Source organism: Coenobita brevimanus, chromosome 28 (assembly GCF_032717465.1).
Source record: "Coenobita brevimanus isolate Jiangsu-jjx chromosome 28, ASM3271746v2, whole genome shotgun sequence".
In the NCBI taxonomy this organism is placed as follows: Eukaryota; Metazoa; Arthropoda; class Malacostraca; order Decapoda; family Coenobitidae; genus Coenobita; species Coenobita brevimanus.
This window is the reverse complement of record NC_136981.1, coordinates 6,612,239-6,631,535: the sequence shown is the minus strand read 5'-3', so window position 1 is coordinate 6,631,535 and position 19,297 is coordinate 6,612,239. Positions and strand designations below refer to the sequence as shown.

Sequence of the window (19,297 nt, the reverse complement as noted above, 5' to 3'; positions counted from 1 at the left end):
ATGACCGGTGCTAAAACATATTATTTTGTTAACACACACACACACACACACACACACACTACAGGAGAGAAGGAAAAGAGGAGACATGATGTGCTATATAAATGCATAACAAGTAAGGAGAAAATAGACATAAATGAGTATATGACCTATGGGGAAACATCAGCAAGAGGACACTGCAAAAAAAACTACATAAAAAGAGAGATGATAAAGACGTAAGGAAATTTAGTTTCCCAAATAGGACAATTGATCACTGGAATGCACTACCAAATGGAATAGTGTGTGCCAAAACAGTTAATAAATTTAAGGATATGTATAATAAAAATGGTTTCGTACACGATACAGTGCGTGCTTGACTCATTCCTGTAAAGAAGTAAGAACGGGCTGAACTCTGACCTTACCCTTTGACGTATTGTTAGAAAAACCAATAGATTTCGGCAGATGGCGCCTATCGGTCACACAGCTTACAGGGGAACCCTTTGAGCACTAATGAATTATTTTCAACATTTTGCCTCCAGCCACATCTAAAAACGATACAAGGATACCCCATTTCTCTCCTCAGGTCTTCAAACGGGCCGACATACTCGTATGCAGGAATTCCATGCATCTCAGAATGATTTTTTTTTTTTTTTTTTTTTTTTTTTTTTTGCTGTGGAATGAGAAATTTTTGTCATCTTCCAGATAAATGTTTATTTTTATTACATTTTAAATGCAAGAGAGGTCGATGAGAAGTACTGTATATAGCAGACCTATGATACAAGGAAATGCAATCTCAGTGAAAGACACACTCTTTTTAAGATCTAGGTTTTGGTGTGAAAAGTTAATACAATCTATATGTCATTACCCTACAGTCAATGATGAAAGGCATTGTAAAATAATTTCCTCGAAATATGAAATAATTATGGATTTTGGACTAATGTATAATAGGTGACGCTGATGTTTTTATCATCCCAAAACCGAGATTCGACTTCGTAACCTAAAGTTGTTGGCGGTGCAGTAACATCAGCAGAAGCAAAGCTTTGAATATATACATTTATATTTATACAGATAATTCTTCAACTTCTGAGGACTCTCTGTACGTAATTAGCAGTACTTCTGTAGGTAGGACTTTTGATATTAATATTCCTACTTGTGGTTATTTAGTAGTAGTCGACTACCGTAGAGGTTAAGGTGGTTATTTAGGGCCCTGTGTTGATTTATAATGCTTTATAAATCCCAGACTCTGTACGTGTACATATTGGCCTTTTTCAGGGTATGATGAGGCAAAAAGGTTAAATGCATAATTCAGCAATTAAAATACGAGGAGTCATTTCTAAATTTCCCATTGGAATGAAGTGTTGACAGGAGTCTGTGTTATAGCATATGTAGGTTTTTATTTTATTTAGTTTTTAAAAACGTTGGTAAAGGTACACTTCATTTGAAGCAGTAGAAGCACCGTTCCAAATCAGTTCATCCTATTAGTCTGATATATTTTTCTGATTATTTCTGGGGTGGTCCCGTAAATAAATGTCATGCAAAATCTGTTTTCCTGTTGTTTTTAGCTACGTTACGCTATGTCAGCTAGGTGATTTATCAGGATAATGACAGAAGGTCTGTCCTGAAGTAAGTGTTAACAAAAACCTAACCTAACATAGTTTAACTGACCTAATAATTATAATCTAACCTTACCTAACCAAGCCTAGCCCAACCTTGCATCCAGTTGGGAAGTGAAAACCGCCTTTGAGTACGTTGAGTGAGACAGAGAATCGTAGGTAAGCCTTAAGGAATGTGATGATAAAAACAGTGGAAGTTTTTCTGCAGGAAAAGGTAATTTACCACCTTGAATATAGTCATGGTGGTAAATTACCTTTTCCTGCTGAAAAAATTGCCTTTTTTTTTTTTTATTTTTTTTTTATAGTCCCTAATCACATTGATATTTAGGAGTTGTTCTAAAGGTAGATATCACTGTACAAAGACTTTTTCTTTCTATAACACTCTGACAGTCATCAGTATCCTACAGATTTCACCATGACACGCAAAAGAAAAGCACAAGAATTGACTGAGAATTCGTATGAGAGTGGGCCAAGTGATGCAGGTGGCGAGCAGCACGAGCACAGTCCCAGCCTCACCACTCTTCAAAGTTCTGTACACAGCACAAGGCAAGAGGAGGAAGCAGTGGAAAACCAAGGACTTGATCCAGGAGCAAGCTCAGTGGTGTGTACAAGGAATCATTTTGCTGTGTTTATGGGTCTCTCGATCCATTGCCAGATCCCTCAGTCCCATAAACACAAGCAAATTGCCTCCATATTGCCCTGTCCTTTGCCAGTTGGCTGCTTTCCCTCATACTTACACCCCTCTGTCTCATATGTCTCTGTGCCCCATCCCTTCATCTCATTCTTATTTTACTACCCCCCCTCCTCCTCTCCTTCCACCTCACTCACACATGCATTTTTCTAGTCAGTCATTTATTCTCCATCCCCATGAGTACTGGACCTTAATCCTTTGTATGTGATGGATTTCTTTCTGCTGAATAGAACCACTTCTTGTTAACTGGAATAGAATGCAGAGTTCTTGAAATTTTGCCCAGTGAGTTTCTTTGAATTGAATGGTATTTCCTGATATTATCTGGAATAAAATACGAAGATATGGTAGCGTTTCACGGCTGAAGGATTAAGACGTCTTTGCTGAGCATTTTTTAAGCCAAGGGTAATAGCTCTTGCCTGCGTGTTCAGGGCTGTAGGTTTTGGATATTTTCTGCACAAGCAGCTCTTCATAGTTGTAGGGTTTTTTCTTACCGTATGAAAATTCTTATGTACTGTAGTTTCTTCCATAATGAACATCATTGGATATCGAAAATCATGGTGAATTTTCTGTGGTCATCAAGTGGGCAGCACTGTACTGTATACTGTATGTAAAAATGAAGGAATAATGGCACTGATAAATAAACAAATGTCAGTTAATTTACTTGTGATATGTGTCAGGGGAAGCAGTCTATGAGGAATAACACAGACTCTTCTACCCATCAGTCATCAGGGACAGAGAAGGTGAACAAGAGGAAGAAAGTGACAATAGCAACACGACTGAAGCAGATCTCTCTGGCGTGTGAGTGGAACATGTGCACATCTGTCTTTAACAAGATGGAGCGCTTCATCCTACACACTGCTGACCATCTAGCTGCCGAAGCTGACAGTATGCACCACATTTAACCCCTGCAGTCCAATAAAGTTTCCAGTGTATACATACCACTACCATGTGTTATTATTGAACGTAGGAATGACCCTTAAGTTTTGAGTTAAATCTGTCAGCCTGATGACGTATTTTTTAAAATACTCAGATCACTACTGAGCAGTTGTATTTAATGTAGGAAGGATCTCCAATAGTGAATAAGTTTGTGAAGATTTTATATATATAGATATATATCGTCTAAACTGGATAAAATTATCTGGTGGTAGTACTGTAGGAAGAAAATAATAAAAAATGCATCTTCAGATTGAAGGGAGATAGAGCAGGAACTAGCTTTGTGGCTAGGGTGAGGAGTTGTTGGAGGAAGTTCAGGGAGCTGTTGCCTCTCCTGACATTGAGAGGGCTCTCTGTCTGTGCTAAGGAATCTAGGACTCTCTCCCTTTGAGTGCTAGTAGTGAAGGGGTTAAGTACATGTAATTGCAACAGTAAGTACCCTCTGGTTGTTGGACCACAGAACAATGAAATTCCTTTCTCTCCAGGTCCACCCTCTGGTGATGGTTACCTGTGTTATTGGCGTGAGTGTGGATACTTGTGTAGCACAAAGGATGAACTTGACCGTCATGTCTTCTTTCATGCCTTCCACACCAAGACCAAGAGCATTGGCAGCCTGCTCATGGAGGAATCCCAAGAGATGGTATCATAATTTGACATTTTTGTGCGACAACATGATTTGTGTAGGCTAAAATTTATATTGTACTTGTGTGCAAAATTTCACCGACAGTCACCTACCAACATGTGTACTGTATCCTTCATTCTCATATTCTTGTTGTGTGCTTCTTATTGTTGTCATTTAGAAATATACCATAATTTTAACACTGTGGTAGTTGTATTTTAGTTTTTTCTGGATCCTATCTCCCCACTGGGGGGAAGGAGGACCAGGTTTAATAGTTGGATGAAGAATACTACAGCATTATTTTTAAATTTAGATGTAAGTGCTGTAGTTCATTGTTATATAATATACAGTAGTAGATATTAATGTTATCGTAATTATTTTTGATAGCTGAGGAAGACTGTATTGTATCAGTATTGTGATTCTTTCTTAATATGTTTTGACCAGTGCATCCTGGATTCCTCTGGGCGCAACATGATACCAGAGATCCCTGAGCCATTCCAGTGCATGTGGGAAGATTGTAGTGTCCAATTTCCCTCTGCACAGGATTTCTACTGGCATGTTCAGAACCACGTAAGAAGCACTGACCCTACCGGAGATCCCAGCCTCTTCCGTTGTGGTTGGGAAGGTGAGATATACCTTGGAAAAGTAAAAATATATTCCATTAGTGAAATTTGTAGCATTATCTGTATGTAGTGCTCTTGGAATGGAGGAATAATTATTTATTTATGTATTTATATGTTTATTTTTTACCAGACCATAGTCCATCCTTAGGTGGGAAGAAGTTAGGATGATAATGGTGGTGATGAGAATTTAGTATTAATTCTACAACAGCGATTAATTTGACACTGCATGTTTAGTGTAGATGGTATTGTGGGAGGGATTAACTTCTTCACTACAGTATTGTTTTTATATATCAGTCTTGCATCCACCAGATGATATAACTCACTGATGAGTGAATTCATGTTTTGTTTTTTTCTATGCTAGGAAGAAGGAACCAAAGGCCACAAGCCTGCAATACTGTTCCTTCCAAGAGAAAGACAAAATACAAGAGAGAGCCAAATTCAAGATCCGATCATTTTGAGATGCCTGGACACACTGCTTTTGAAAGACTGGAGATTATAGCTAGCAGGAAACACAGACAGAGGGAGACAGTTTCAGAGTTGACCTGTTGCATAAATGAAGGACTGGGAGTAACGGTTTACTCTTGCATTAGAGAGTTGGACAGAAAAGGGATGAGAGTTTGCTGCTAGACGGGTGCTACGCTCCCGTCGTAGAGGTGGAGGGATGCAAGCAGTCAGTTCAGAGGAGCAGTGACCATTGAAGTAGTGATAGAAAAGACATAAAGATGCAATTGTATGGCCCATGTCATTGTTTGTGATATTAACTTCTATACAGTATTTCAATTATCCTTTTCTTGTTTCTGATTCCTCTATATATGTTGCACTGGGCAGAGTGGGATGATGATAATGATAGTGTTTGTATTGCAGGGTGCACATCAACTTTCACTCAGAAAGTGCGCCTTGGGGACCACACAAGAAGCCACACACAGGAGAAGCTGGTGGGGTGTCCAAACTGTGGTGGTATTTATGCTTCTAATACCAAGTTCATCGACCACTGTGTCAGACAAATTCCCCTTGACTGTGAGTTTTAATGAGAGAGTTAGTGTTTTTGTTCAGTAAGTCTTTTAATGTATTTTTATATGGAAGATAAGACAGAATGTATCTTGCTTAATCCTTACATCCAGAAGGGTCTCTGTTAGTCTTAATGCAGTCATCTGAGTAGTGAGAAAAGAACAGAAACTGTTACCACCAGTTCTGTATTATTTCCTGCAAGTAATAATGTTCTGAACCAAGGCTGCTGTAGCTAATGCACGACCTTAAAGATCAGTAGAATGACCAAATTGCGTGATTGAATAGCCTCAATAAGCTCTGGGAGATCTGAAGCTATGATACAGGCAAGGCCAGCACTCTAAGTAGTGTAATTCTGCCACTAGACTACCAGGCAGCCAGAAAAGAAGAGAATAAATAGTGGTAGGTGGAGGCACTCACCATCCACTCACTTGATGTAGTGCTGCTCTCGGGTGTCTGCCCTTTCCTCTCCTCCATCCTTCTTTCCATCCATCCTCTTCTGTCTTTCTTCCCTTCATTTTTTCCTTTTTCTTCTGCCTGCGGGTGACTTTACACTCTCTCTTGTGTCTTTCTTTCCTTCATTCTTTCCTCTTCCATTTGCCTGTGGGTGACTCTACACTGAGTGACAAGCCAGATGGTTTCCTGTACACCAGGAAACCATTTACTATGCTGGGTGGTAACCATGTAACCAAATTTTGGCTCCTGGTGGTTTAGTGGTTTATAAAGGTGCTCCAGTCGGATTGAGCCGGTGAAGGTTTATATCCAAGGGGTGGTTGGGGTTTATTGTTCCTGTAATGCCACTCAGGGATGAGTGAGGCTGGTCACTCTCATCTTAAATGCCAGGACCAACTTTCCTAGCCCCGGGCTCCTACGCTCCTCCTGGGGCAACGTAGGAGTAGATGATGGATGGATGGATGGATATATATTGGTGAGAGGATAGATGATGATTGTTTGTCACCCCTTTATCTTAAGGCAGCCTCATAAAGCTAAATACAGCCCGACCCTGTTGTAACGATAAGATATGTTTGGGAAAACCCATCATTGAGTCGGGGTATTGTTAAATGGGGATGTTAGATAGTAGCTATAGGGATGCGTTTGGGATTCCCCTCCCCAACTAAGTCCAAAACCCACCCAAGTGATTCCAAAAACAAGTTGCTAGCTTACCTAAACCCCCAGGTAGCTCTAAAACTAGCTAAACTAAGCCTAGAAGCAGTGTATAACTAACCTAAACCCAACAGTAAAATCTAAGGTGGAGGGTACCGTAAAGGCGATAGCACAAGTGCCCTGGTCTTGATCATGATGCCTCAGAATATCCAACTTCATTTCCATGGATACGCTTTTATGTTGCCTCTTAGCCATCTCATCACCACCGGCTCCTTCAGATGCACACTTTGAACCTCACTTAGCACCACTAGCAGCACCCTCATCAGAGATGATCACCTTATTTAGCCAAAAAAATAACACAATAAATCACTCAAAATAACAGTAAATCACACTCCAGTGATATTAGCACTGCAGGAATGCGGTTACGATCAACAGTGATACGTTGCAATGCAACTTGGTGATTTAACATGATGTAGCACAGGCAAGTGTTAGGGAGGTGTTCACTTGACAACTGACACTAGGAGAAAGAACGATGGTGAGTGTGGGACCCCATGTCACAAGACGACAGCAATGGGTGTGCCTCTGGAGCAATTCGCAATCCGAAATACGCATATAAGCAAAGTCGGCCATCTTGCGGGGCACAGCTGCCTGCCTGGTGTGCGCGATTCAAAACAACCCATCGGATAACCAGGGACTGGCCATTGATAGGCAGGGAAGGGTGTTAATTTTTTTACGTCGCTAAGGCATGGTATTGCATGTAGGGGTATTGTACAGTGCTCGTCAGAAGTATGGAGCGCCCTGCATCCCTCCTGAGAAACAAACCTTTCAACATTGAAAAAACATATAAATAATACATTTTATTTACCTTTAGAGCTTCGTAGGGTAGCCTTTACGTTTCTTCACGGACCTGAGATGTCTTGGAAGTGAAAGGGCGAGGCTCCTGAGGTGCTGGAGCGGTATTTTGTCCCAGGAGTCACGAATGGCGGCTTCCAGCTTAGGCAGAGAGCTCACGTCCTTCCCTTGGAGACTCTTCTTTACGAGGTACCAGAGGTTTTCAATCGGGTTGAGGTCTGGGCTATTTCCTGGCCAGTCTGTCATGAATGATACCTCACAGTCACGAAGCCAATTGGTGACCGATTTGGCCTTGTGAGCAGGTGCACCGTCCTGCTGAAACACTCGTGCACCTGTTAGCTCGAAGGAGTCTGGTAAATGATCACACAGAAGCTCCAGGTAAACATCCTGATTCACTCTGAGGTTCTTGGGAAGTACAACAAGCTTCCCCAAACCCTTCCCTGAGAAACAACCCCATACCATGAGTGAATCAGGATGTTTAACTGTGCTTTCTACATACCGTGGGTCAAGTGGGTCACTACCTTTGCGTGCTCCTCTGTTACAGGTAACACTAAACGTTGCCTCATCAGACCACAACACTGACAACCATTGCTCCTCACCCCAGTTTAGATATTTATTAGCAAAGGCAAGCCTACGAATTCTCTGGCTGCTAGAGAGAAGAGGCTTTTTTACAGGCCTGTGACTTGTGTAACCAAGCTCATGCACCCTACGAGACACTGTTCTCACTGACACCTCACCAAACACTTCTGGGTTGCTCTCCTTAATTTTCCTTGCACTCACACGAGGATTAAACTCCACTGCACGTTTTAAAACATTAACAGACCTTGGGGAAGTTTTCCTAGGCCTACCAGACCTCGGTTTCTTTGTGGGAACTTCACCACTGTTTTCCTCCCGAAACCGCGCACACCAACGACGCACTGTCGATCGTGCCACACCAACCAATTCACTAATTTCCTTTGTCTGGTGGCCTGCCTCCTTTAGAGCAATGATCTGGGATATGATTTCACTCGATAGTTCACGGGTAGGTGCCATAACAAAGTTTTAAAGGCCAAAACACTGCGGGACACTCGGTAAAAAATGGCGCAATTTGAGAGGGACACTTGGCGGAGTTCCTCTCTCTCAGGCAGCCCGTGGGCGACTGAGGCGGGAACCAACCAGCGTGTCGGAAGGCCTCAGGCTACCATGACGTCATGCTCGGAGCTCAAACTTGTGGCTCAATTCTTACACCCAAAAATGAGTGATTCTTTTTGGGCCATAAGTGTTGCGCGCCCGGCGGACAACGCTGAATACTTCTGACGAGTACTGTATAGTGTGGAATGCCTTGTATGTATGTTTAACAATAGTCAGACTGAAACAGAAGACATCCAGGCTGAAGTCCATTTCCATTGCCATACAATTACATAGCTTCTAAATAACCACACACTAGCACAGTTTGTGTTGGTAAATGGTGAGAGATATCATTTTTTTGAAAATTTACTACTGTGCAGCACTGGTAAAAAAGAATAATATGGTATAAATGTCACAGGAGGTGGAGAGTAGAGTGGCAGAAGGAAGAAAAATGTCCTGTATAATGAGTGCCTCGATATGAAATAGAAAAGTGTGTGTAAAGGCGGCAAGAAGACTGCATAAGGGTTTGTTTTTAGGGCAGCATTAATATGGTGTATGGATGTGAGAAAGTGTCCTATGAATTATGTTTTTTTACTTGACAGTCAATGGCCTTTGTCCCACAGACACTGTAAGAGCAACCTAATGAAGGTAAGTACTGTATATAGTGTGGAAGATGTATGTCTGTTGGGTAGAGCCAAGAATTTTGAAAACTTTTATGGTAAGGAATGCTGGTAGTTATATGACCTTTTTCATTGGATGCTCTTGGGAATGTTCAATGCTGTTGTGTTTTGTTTCTATATTTTTGGACCTTTCTCACCCATTATAGAGTTAGGATGGTGTTGGTGAAGGGTATATGAATGCCAATATTGATATTTCTAGAAATATTTTACACGCAGATATTTTCTTACCTCCTACAGCCCAACAGTTCCAATGTTCGCATTGCTCACGACGGTATGCCAATGAGCGTCTGCTTCGAGACCATGTGCGCCACCACATAAACCATTACAAGTGCAACCAGTGTGACATGACTGTCCCTAACAAGTCCACCCTGGCTGCCCACATCCGATACCGCCACTCTTCACACCGCCCTCATAAGTGTCCCCAGTGTGGCCGTGGGTGAGTTGAATTATGTTTGGTATGCCACTGTGAGAGCTGCTGTATTATGTTTTGTATGCAGCTGTTACTGACACCAGTGTGTGAGCTGTCTATCCATCCATCCATCATCCAATCCTATTTCGCCCCATGAGGAACGTAGGAGCCCGGGGCTAGGCAAGTTAGTCCTGACATTTAAGATGAGAGTGACCAGTTTCACTCTCCATGAGTGGCATTACATGAGCAATAAACCCCAACCACCCCTTGGATATAAACCACCACAGGCCCAGTCCAGCTGGAGCTCCTTAATTACCCACTGAATCACCAGGTGCCATAGTTTAGTATTATGGTTACCATCCAGCGCAGTAAATGGTTTTCTGGTGTACATGAAACCATTTGGCATGTCACTCAGTGTAGAGTTGCTCATAGACAGAAGGAAGAGGAAAGAAAGAAAGAAAGAAACAAGGACATAAGAGGAAGGAAGAGAGGAAAGGGCAGCCACGAAAGAGCAGCACTACATAGAGTGAGTGGATGGTGCTAATAATAATAATGATAATAATAATAAAAATCATCATCATCATCATCCAGACCTCCTTTCCCACCCTAGGGCAGGGTGAGGAGTAGCAGTGTCCAGACATAATAGTAATAATAATAATAATAATAATAGTAAATTTTTGTGATGTGAAAGATGAAAATGAACCAGTCATTTAATTAGATCCTCAAGAATCCTTTGTCCATCATCTTTTGTATATTTCTCTATAGATGCATCTTACATACACCTGTCAAATAGAATTGCCATGTTCAGTTAACATCTAAGTTAAAAAAAAAAAATGGGATGCCAGGATTTGTCCATTTTGTGTCTTCATCACCTTCCGTTCCACTACTTCACTTTCTCACTAGCTGATATGGCATGTCAGTCCATCCAACTCACTATTGCCTTTTTCGCTGCACTATCTGCATTTATGTGTTACTGGTACAGTACTGCAGTCTAACCTATCATCTAAGTGCACCTCGTCTTCTCTTTAACCCCTACATGCTGGGGGTTTTCCAATGTCGCACGCGCCTCCCTATGGGGGATTTCTGTGATTTTGGAAAAAATACCCCTACTTCAGACCCTAATATCTGCCAAATTATAACAGCTAAAGAAAAAATTAAAGATACATAGGACTCACCAACTCTTCCTCTTTCAAATGAAAGTATCCTCACGTCACCTGGTGGTTCCGTTGATGAGTAACGATAAGTTAACCCCTCCCATCCGGGTGGCATGTATGCACGACGACCTGGGGACATCTGGGTGACATGTATACATGATCTAGTGTTTTGTAGTACTGTATTATTGTTATTGTATTATTATTATGATTATTGCATCATTATAATAGCATAATATACTATAATTTTATATTATAGGTTTAACTGAGAAATTATGGTTTGAATAATGGTGATTTTTAAGAAAAGCGCATGCTGGTGGTTTGGGTGGTGAAAACAACCCCCGGATGTGATGGGTTAAAGTTCAAAGGTTGGCGGGAAGATGCTTGCGGCTTTACACGTCAACCGGCGTTGCTCCGCTCCCAAAATCGTGACGGCTGTACACGTCAACTGGTGTGTAGCGGTTAATCAGAAGACCAAATCTGAATCCTTCATGAGCTTTTGTATATCTTCTTCATTTCAGTGTGTACAACCTCTACACATCCCTTTAACTGTCTGTTTCGAGTCCTTTTATAATTTTTCACATTCATAAAGCAGTAACCACCCATCCTTTATTACTCCTCAGGGTGCCCTGATGAGATGAAAACATTAGAGGGTTGGAGGCCAGGATTCTATAGTCCAGACTATTTGAGCTGTAGGTAATCACCCTGTGTCTCTGGTAGCACTTATTTGATTGAAAAACTGCTGGTCACCTCTTGGAATTGAACTGTCGCACAGTGCTGAATGCTCTCCTGTAGCCCAAGACTTCTCTCAGACATGGCGTACTATAGCAGAATCTTACACCCATACAGCAATATGAGTACTGGTGCAATATTTTAAAGAAGGTTGTGTGAAGGTGTGGTATTTCTCTCTTAAGTAGCCTATTTGGATGGGGTAAGAAAATATGTGGATAACGTATGTATGGAGGTGTATATGACTAGGGTTGACACCCTTTCTTTAACTTGGTTAGTCAATTCAGTATCTGATGGCTGAATGTGAAGTTCGTCTGTAAAGAAAAATAGACAGTTGATAACTGTTTGCTAAAGGCTTTGCTTCTCCAGTGGAACCAGGTTTCCAAAGACTTGAATGTGTTTGAATTATTGTGTGACCCACTTCCTCAGGAATGCTCTTTGATAGTTGTACAGTTGTGCTCACACCATCACTTACATTGAGATGATGATTGTGATGATGATTGGAAATATGGAGATTGTTTTTAAACCCTTCTTTATGAGAAATGATCCTGAAGCTGGATATAAACACTAAGTTACAGCAAGAGTATAGGGAGCTATCATCCTACTAAAGAAATTAAGTGATTGCTTTGAGTTATTGTACAAAAAGATGATAAATAAATTGTCTTTGAAGTTCTCTGCTGGAAGAAATCTCTATGGTCATAGTCCCAGTAACTAACCTTTTTCTTACACCGGTATCATAAAAATGTACAGTAACACAATGACTTTTGTTGACTTTTTCAGGTTCACATCAATCACTGACTTGAGCCGGCATTTAACCAGCCATTCAGAGGAGCCAGCATATCAGTGTCCCTTCCAGTTGTGTCAGTATAAATGTCGCTCAAGCTCAACCCTCAATAGGCACATCAGAAAGGTAAAAGCCAGAACCAAGGTGAGGGACAAAGTACATTTTTTTTTTTAAATAATAAGTCCTGAGTAAATTAGGAAAAAGTGCACCCATTAATGATTCATTATTGCACGTGAAGCTGCATTGGCAGTCTCCCCCATTTTACAGACGCAGTTGTTGTTAAATTAAGTTGTGGTATTTTAGTATTCATCCCTTGCTTACAACAGGGATTGCCTTTAAGTATGAACCTAGGAAACCTATATCCTGTTTCTGTACTACAGAATTAAATAAAATGCAGAGTTTGTGTTTGAAGGGCAAAAAAGTCAAAGCACTATTAAATGGGAGATGAGTGACCAAATTAATAAGTATGTAAACACAGTGAATGGAAGCTGGTATATCAAAGAGGGTATTAGGTTAGTTAAAAAAGAAAAGAAAGAAAAGAAAAGGGTATATGATGGTAGTTTGGATAGCGTAGAATTGAATGTTTGGAATATTGCCAGATTATGCACTGCACACATCATTGAATAACTGAATGAAGTGCTTTTGAACACATAATGTATATAGTATTTAGCAGATTCTGTCATCAAACTGAATTGTTTGAAATATATTGCAGGAACACAGTGGGCTAAGCAAGTACCACTACATGTGCCACATATGTGATGCCAAGTTCAGTTCTGGAGGTGGCCTTACAAAGCACCTAGTCAAAGAACACAACTTCCTCTCCCCTGTTGGCCATACTCGTTTCAGGTTTGTGGCAGAGGCAAAACATCATTTTTTATATGATCTAATTTATTTCAGCTCTTTACTACTAGGGGTATTTTTCATCTAATTACTTCACTCCATAATCATGAGATGTCTACATTTGCTTAGATTTTTATTCTTCATCCCTTTGTTACAAAAAGTCTTCATATCATCAGAGCTTTATTTACCTTGCACTTTATTACAGGAAGTATTTGGTCTAATTTTATTTACTTCATGATTTATTAATATTATTTTGGTGTTATGTACTTCAACCCTTTACTACAATAATTCTCATCTAGGTAAGAAAAGTTGTTTTACTTGAACAATAATTGAATCAGGAAGGTTCCATAGTTATGAGAAAGTTTACAGAGATTCCTTGTAACTTTTTCACTGTGAAAGGTTGGCTTTAATCTGAAGAAAATTATGTGGTGGTTGCAAGAATTAAAACATCATTGAACAGAAGGGGTTGAATTTGCTTTTTAGTTCTGACATTTTTTTATTTTAAGAGAGATGCAAATTTGATTAGAGTAATGCAAGTTTCTGGTGAGTCAAGGAGCAGTTTACTGTACCCATATCAGATCATTGCACAGTTCAGACATGCAAGATATGGGTACATATAGTCTCATTGTAAGTCAAGGTTGCATTCCAAGATATAATTTGTTCCCTACATGTGGTGTTGTAACTGAGGGATCAGGCACATTTATAAGTAGCAGTGGAATTTAAGGGTGGAATTTTTTTGTGAACTGCTGGGACTTGATAGCGAAAAATAATGTAAAAAAAGGTGAAATATAATGATGACTTGCTGTATTTTAGATAGAATATGTTGTATTTAGGCAAATACTGTTAACTGTGAATAAAGGGTGCCAAATGACCCTTATGGAGATCATAGTAGTACTGTGGTAATAGTAGTAGCAGAGAAGGCACCTTGATATGGCACTGATATAAATGAGGAATGAGGTGCCCATTTATACTAATGTCCCTCAGTCTGCTTCCTATCTCTTGAAAGGAGGATGGGGAATTGCAGAAGAAAGGTAGCTTTGGCCTGCAGCCCACCTGGTTCACATTCAGACAAGCCTGGGGTTGCTACTGCTATAACTTACAGAAATGATGCATTTCTTACACAAGCACACCTAACTCCTGAGAGATTGATTTTATAGGAAGAAAAATAGCTACTTATTATTCAAGCCCCCGAGAATCCTGGCTCTACCAGATACGCCAAAAACATTCACCACATTCTGCAGCTTCTGGACATTGCTACTTCTTACCCTGCCCTTGGGTGGCCAAGGAGGTCCGGATGATGATGATGATGATGATGATGATGAAAAACAGCTACTGTGGTCTTTCTAGTAAAGGTTTCGACAGGTGTGATTACAGTACAATGGATGCAGTTTAGGTAGAGATTATGACCCAGCTGCCCAACATATATGATCCAGTGCAGATTTGTAACACTTTGACACAGAAGAGTGTGTGTTTCGTGGGGAGGATTGTACTTATTGGGAATATATTTTATCAGTTTCATGCAGCAAGAGGGATTGAATCCTTGACCTAGATCTTTTTGCCATAGGTTTCATTTTTATTTAGAGTATCCAGTGGTTATATGACAGTATACTGTATTGATATTTTTTGTAATATGTTATTAAGCGTGCCCATTAATTTTATAATAGTGAAGCTTTTTCATTTTATTTATTTAGTTACAGCAGTATACTTAATGTGGTCAGTAAATCTGGTAGTTACTGATAAAATTTATTTTATGGTCAGTTACAGTCAGATGGTAATGATGGTTTAATAGACAGTATTTCCCCAAACAGATACAAGCAAGATGAAGATGGCTTCTACCGCCTGCAAACAGTCCGCTATGAAAGTATTGAATCCACGCATGGCACAGGTGATGGAGGGGAAGGGGAGTACCAGGAGGGGGAAGGGGAGGGAGAGAGAGTAGATTGTACCCAAGACAATCTGTCATCCATCCCCTCCTCTGTGCCCTCTTCTCCATCATCAGTTACCAGCTCACAAGCACCAAAGGAATTTGCTCAGCAAGTGAGAAATAGTTCTCTGTTTTTTTTTTCTGTTTTAAGATTCTTACCATCTATGACACTACGGAAAAGAATCATACTAAAATAAGCTGAGCAATAGTTACAAGTCAAGTGCAGTCATTCGTGGTAAGTTGATGGGTAGTTATTGGACAAAAAAATTTTTCCCTGTCAGTAATATTTTGAGCCAGGGCTGTGAGTTACTGGCTTATACCTCTTTCTAAACCACTATAGTATGTTCTATCAAGCCATAGCCTCTAGTTCCCAGCAGCACTGGAGGTGCCACAAATCTCTGTGTAATATAATGTAGCCAAGTTTGGAGACTAACCCTTTGGGTGTACAGTGTTCAGACTCTTACTGATGAAATTATCTTGACCATTAACATGCTATAAGCCACAGAGTATTGAAAATAATTAAAATGGGAGTGAAGTGAGTAAACACAGTGTAATGTACCCAGTGGGGCAGCAGAGCTACATAGTAGAGGCTAACACAGTTTGTAGGTGGCCAAAAACATCATATGTTGGCAGACCAACCACAGAGATATGTTGGATGCAATGTAGGTTTTACTATAACTCTGCAGCTGCAAGCTAAATGACATAACACAGTGTTTATGATACATAGCTACCACATGGACAGCCAGTCTCCAGATAATGAAAATGTCAAAAAATTGTCCCAAAATATATAAAACATGCCAGGCTGACAAAAAATAACACATACAACCTAGTATGAACATAGACAAAAAACACCTCAACAGACTGCAGAAAAAGGACAACTTCAGTCTGCAGTCTACAAGGTTCAAGCCCAGATGTTAGCCTGAATCCACAACAGCAGCAGCATCAGCAACTATTTGTTTAGTGCAGCTGGTTATAGACAAATTAATAGACACTGTAGTATATATATTCGACTGTCACTGTTTCCATTCATATTTATTCCCTGGCATTTTATTGTTCTCAGGACACATGGGAGAACCAGGACCCCCGCCGGCTGCTCAGCAAGAGGCACAAACACAACTCCAAACACAAGACCTCAGATTCTTGTGAAATATCCCAGGAGATTATATTACCATCAGAGTTTTAGAAAAGTAAGTTGTACAGAATTATCTGGTATAGACTGAACAGTACATATGTGTAGTGCTGAATATTTGTGGAGGTACTTCAAATGCATTAATACAGTACCTTTTTAGTTTTCTTCATTATACAGATACCATTGCTGTACAGTACATGCTAGTGGTAATTTTTGCACATTTTTTATTACCTTGTGCAATAACTGTCCTTTAAGATACTGAGCAGTATTACAGCTTGTGAGACAAGGAAGAGACTTATTGCACCCCCCCAAAAAAAAAAAAAAAAATTGTTGTCCATGCATGACTGGATTGGAATATAATAAACATAGTGGTAGGTGTGGGCACTCACCATCCACACACTTGATGCAGTGCTGTTATTGGTTGACTGCCCATTCCTCTCTTCCTTCTTTCCTTCCCTCCTTCCACTTCTGTCTTTCTGTCCTTCATTCTTTCCTCTTCTGTCTATGGGTGACTGTATACTCTGTGACAGGCCAAATAGTTTCCTGTACACCCGGACACCATCTGCTATGCTGGGTGGTAACCATATGACCAAATTATGGCACCTGGTGGTTTAGTGGGTAATTAAGGCACTCCAACCAGAATGAGCTTGTGTAAGTTTATATCCAATGGGTGGTTGGGGTTTATTGCTCACGTAATGCCACTCAGGGATGTGTGAGGCTGGTCACTCTTATCTTAAATATCAGGACCAACTTGCCAAGCCCCAGGCTCCTACGCTGCTCATGAGGCAACACAGGAGTAGATGACAATGGAGATGATGAGTGTCGTCATGGTTTTCTCGGTTATCGGTAATAGTCTTTAAATGTGTTTAAGCATAACAGATGTTGGCATGTTACACATACATTTTATTTATATGTATTATTTTTTTTAGGGGGGAGAATATTAATGATGCATCTCATTTTCTTAAATGTTTGAAATCCAGTATTACGTAGGTAATATGTGTCCTATTTCCTAGTTAATTTTCATAAGTACAGTATTGCATGACTGCAGCCAAACAGTTTGTATATGTGTCATTGAAATGTTTAGGGTACACATTAGCTCAGAACTCCACTGCATATTTTCTGGTCCAGTTTTTCTTGTTTGATCCTTTAATTCAGTTACATTTTTCTAATTTGTTCTAGCTACTATCAAATGATTTTATTCAGATTAGAACAGACTTCTAGTAGCTACTGTACTGAATGAAGTGATTAGAGCTATACCCATGTCTAGCTCCTGCGGACTGTTAAATTTCTCCAAAGCTGAACATAATTGTCTGGTGATAGCAAGGATAAAATGTGAAATACCAGTATGTCATCAAAGAGAAGGGGTTAATGGAGCACTTAGAGATATAAGTCAGTCAGACAAGTACAGTATTGTGTATGCCTGCTGTTTATATCAATACAGCACAGAGGACCTTTATACTGCATGTGAAATGCAGGATCATGATTTACTTTCTCATCTCATCCTTAGATGGGAAAAGGGGTATGGATGATGATAATGAAAAATATGAACTCCAACAATGCTTATCATTAAATCATTGATCACCTGGTTGAAGATGATTTACTGATTGAGTGTACTGAAATTATGAGTCATAATGTATATAGTATTTTTGACAGGTTGCCAGTGGCGATGATGCATATTGTACCACACATCACAGTCAGCAGCTCCTTATGGACCCTGTGATACTCTGGACCTAGTGCTTCCTTATTTTGCAGTTGCTTCTGAATGTGAGTGGGTATTTAGTATGTAGTGATAGCTATATGTGATGGTACAATATAGGGAGTCCTTGCTATTACTACCATAGTCTCCTTCCCTCCCTCCTTCCCTCCCATTTCCTTTGTTTCTTTTAACCACGATAAAATACAGAAAGAGTGCTTGTCATTTTTCAGTTGCCCTGAATACACATACGCAGTGTATTAAAAAAAAAAAAAAATGTGATATTTTAGTACACAATCCTGACTTATAACCAGAATTGCCTGTATTCTGTACCCATGCAATGTGAGGAGGTTATGTTCCCTCAGAACTCACATTTACGCAAAACCAGAAATACTCCTTGTGAACCTAACTGTTTTCCATATATAATTCACCTGCAGTCCTTACCTTGTACTCAGCTTAGAAAATAGCAGCCTAAAAGTTCTCTTCCTTCCTTATAACAGTAAAAACAGATGTTAGATTATGTGTAAATGCATAGACACAGTACAAAATAAGTAGTAATACAGTGAAAGCCGTATCTACACTCTAATCTGAAGGTTTTAAGGGTATTTAGCAAGTCCTCATTATAAGCCTTTTTTTTTTTTCCTCCACAGTAAGTTGCAGAAATAGCGACTTATTTTTCAGTTGCTTATTAATCTGATCAGCCTGTTTCAGCCAATGTATGATACCAGGTAAAGTATATGTGGAAAAATTTTGTGCTTTGGAACACATCCTAGACTTGTAATGAGGACTACAAATTGTAAAGTAAAATTGTACATTCTGTATTAAAGAATTTCCCTGATCTTAAACACCTTTTAGCTATTAAGTCTCCAGCAGTACTTTAGTAATTCAGAAGTTGAGAATTAACTGATTTCTTACTGTAGTTTTTCTTATTGTAGTTGTATGTATATTTGTATTGTGTTGTACATTTATCAGCATAAACTACCAGTATGTGAAATGATGCTGTTGTAAATACTGTGACTACATTGTGCACTGTGAGGAAGTGAGTCATGTGCAGTACACTGTTAATTCCTTCATGCTTGAGACATTTATCCAAAGCATAAGAGTATGATGGCAGCAAGAGTTAAAATGTGTGGAAGAGGTAATTAAGACCGTTTCTAGCCACATCACAGCAAGGCATTCCTCAGAGTTGTGTAGAATTCTGTGGTGATGGCAAGAGTTATATTTTTAAAAGCATCATCAAGTGGAAGACTTAATGCTTTGCTGTGACATGTTCCTCCAAAGAATAGAACAGCCAGCTGCAAAAATAAAATTGTTAAGGTATGACTAGAACTTATGGAGTTGCATAAAAGAATAAACATTGGAGCTATTGAAATAGGAAAATCTCTTGGAAGTCTTCATCCTATGATTCAGAATGTAACTGACATAGCAGGAACCT

The 19,297-nt window shown here is 39.8% G+C and overlaps 1 protein-coding gene across 1 annotated transcript; it reads left to right on the top strand.

Moving 5' to 3' along the window:
* Nucleotides 1-1,014: 1,014 nt before the first annotated feature.
* Nucleotides 1,015-17,867, top strand: LOC145394699 (histone H4 transcription factor-like). Its single transcript, XM_080268479.1, has 12 exons — nucleotides 1,015-1,098; nucleotides 1,997-2,190; nucleotides 3,003-3,165; nucleotides 3,699-3,853; nucleotides 4,277-4,457; nucleotides 5,320-5,472; nucleotides 9,441-9,639; nucleotides 12,273-12,402; nucleotides 12,989-13,122; nucleotides 14,925-15,153; nucleotides 16,101-16,227; nucleotides 17,823-17,867. Exons 2-11 carry the CDS (start codon nucleotides 2,005-2,007, stop codon nucleotides 16,221-16,223), a joined length of 1,653 nt encoding a protein of 550 aa, XP_080124605.1. The 5' UTR covers nucleotides 1,015-1,098; nucleotides 1,997-2,004; the 3' UTR covers nucleotides 16,224-16,227; nucleotides 17,823-17,867.
* Nucleotides 17,868-19,297: the final 1,430 nt, after the last annotated feature.

Coding starts and splice junctions, on each gene's coding strand:
- LOC145394699 (XM_080268479.1), top strand. CDS start 2,005: ATGACACGCAAAAGAAAAGCACAAGAATTGACTGAGAATTCGTATGAG. Junction 12,403..12,988: donor TCAATAGGCACATCAGAAAG/GTAAAAGCCAGA, acceptor AATATATTGCAG/GAACACAGTGGGCTAAGCAA. Junction 15,154..16,100: donor CAAAGGAATTTGCTCAGCAA/GTGAGAAATAGT, acceptor TATTGTTCTCAG/GACACATGGGAGAACCAGGA.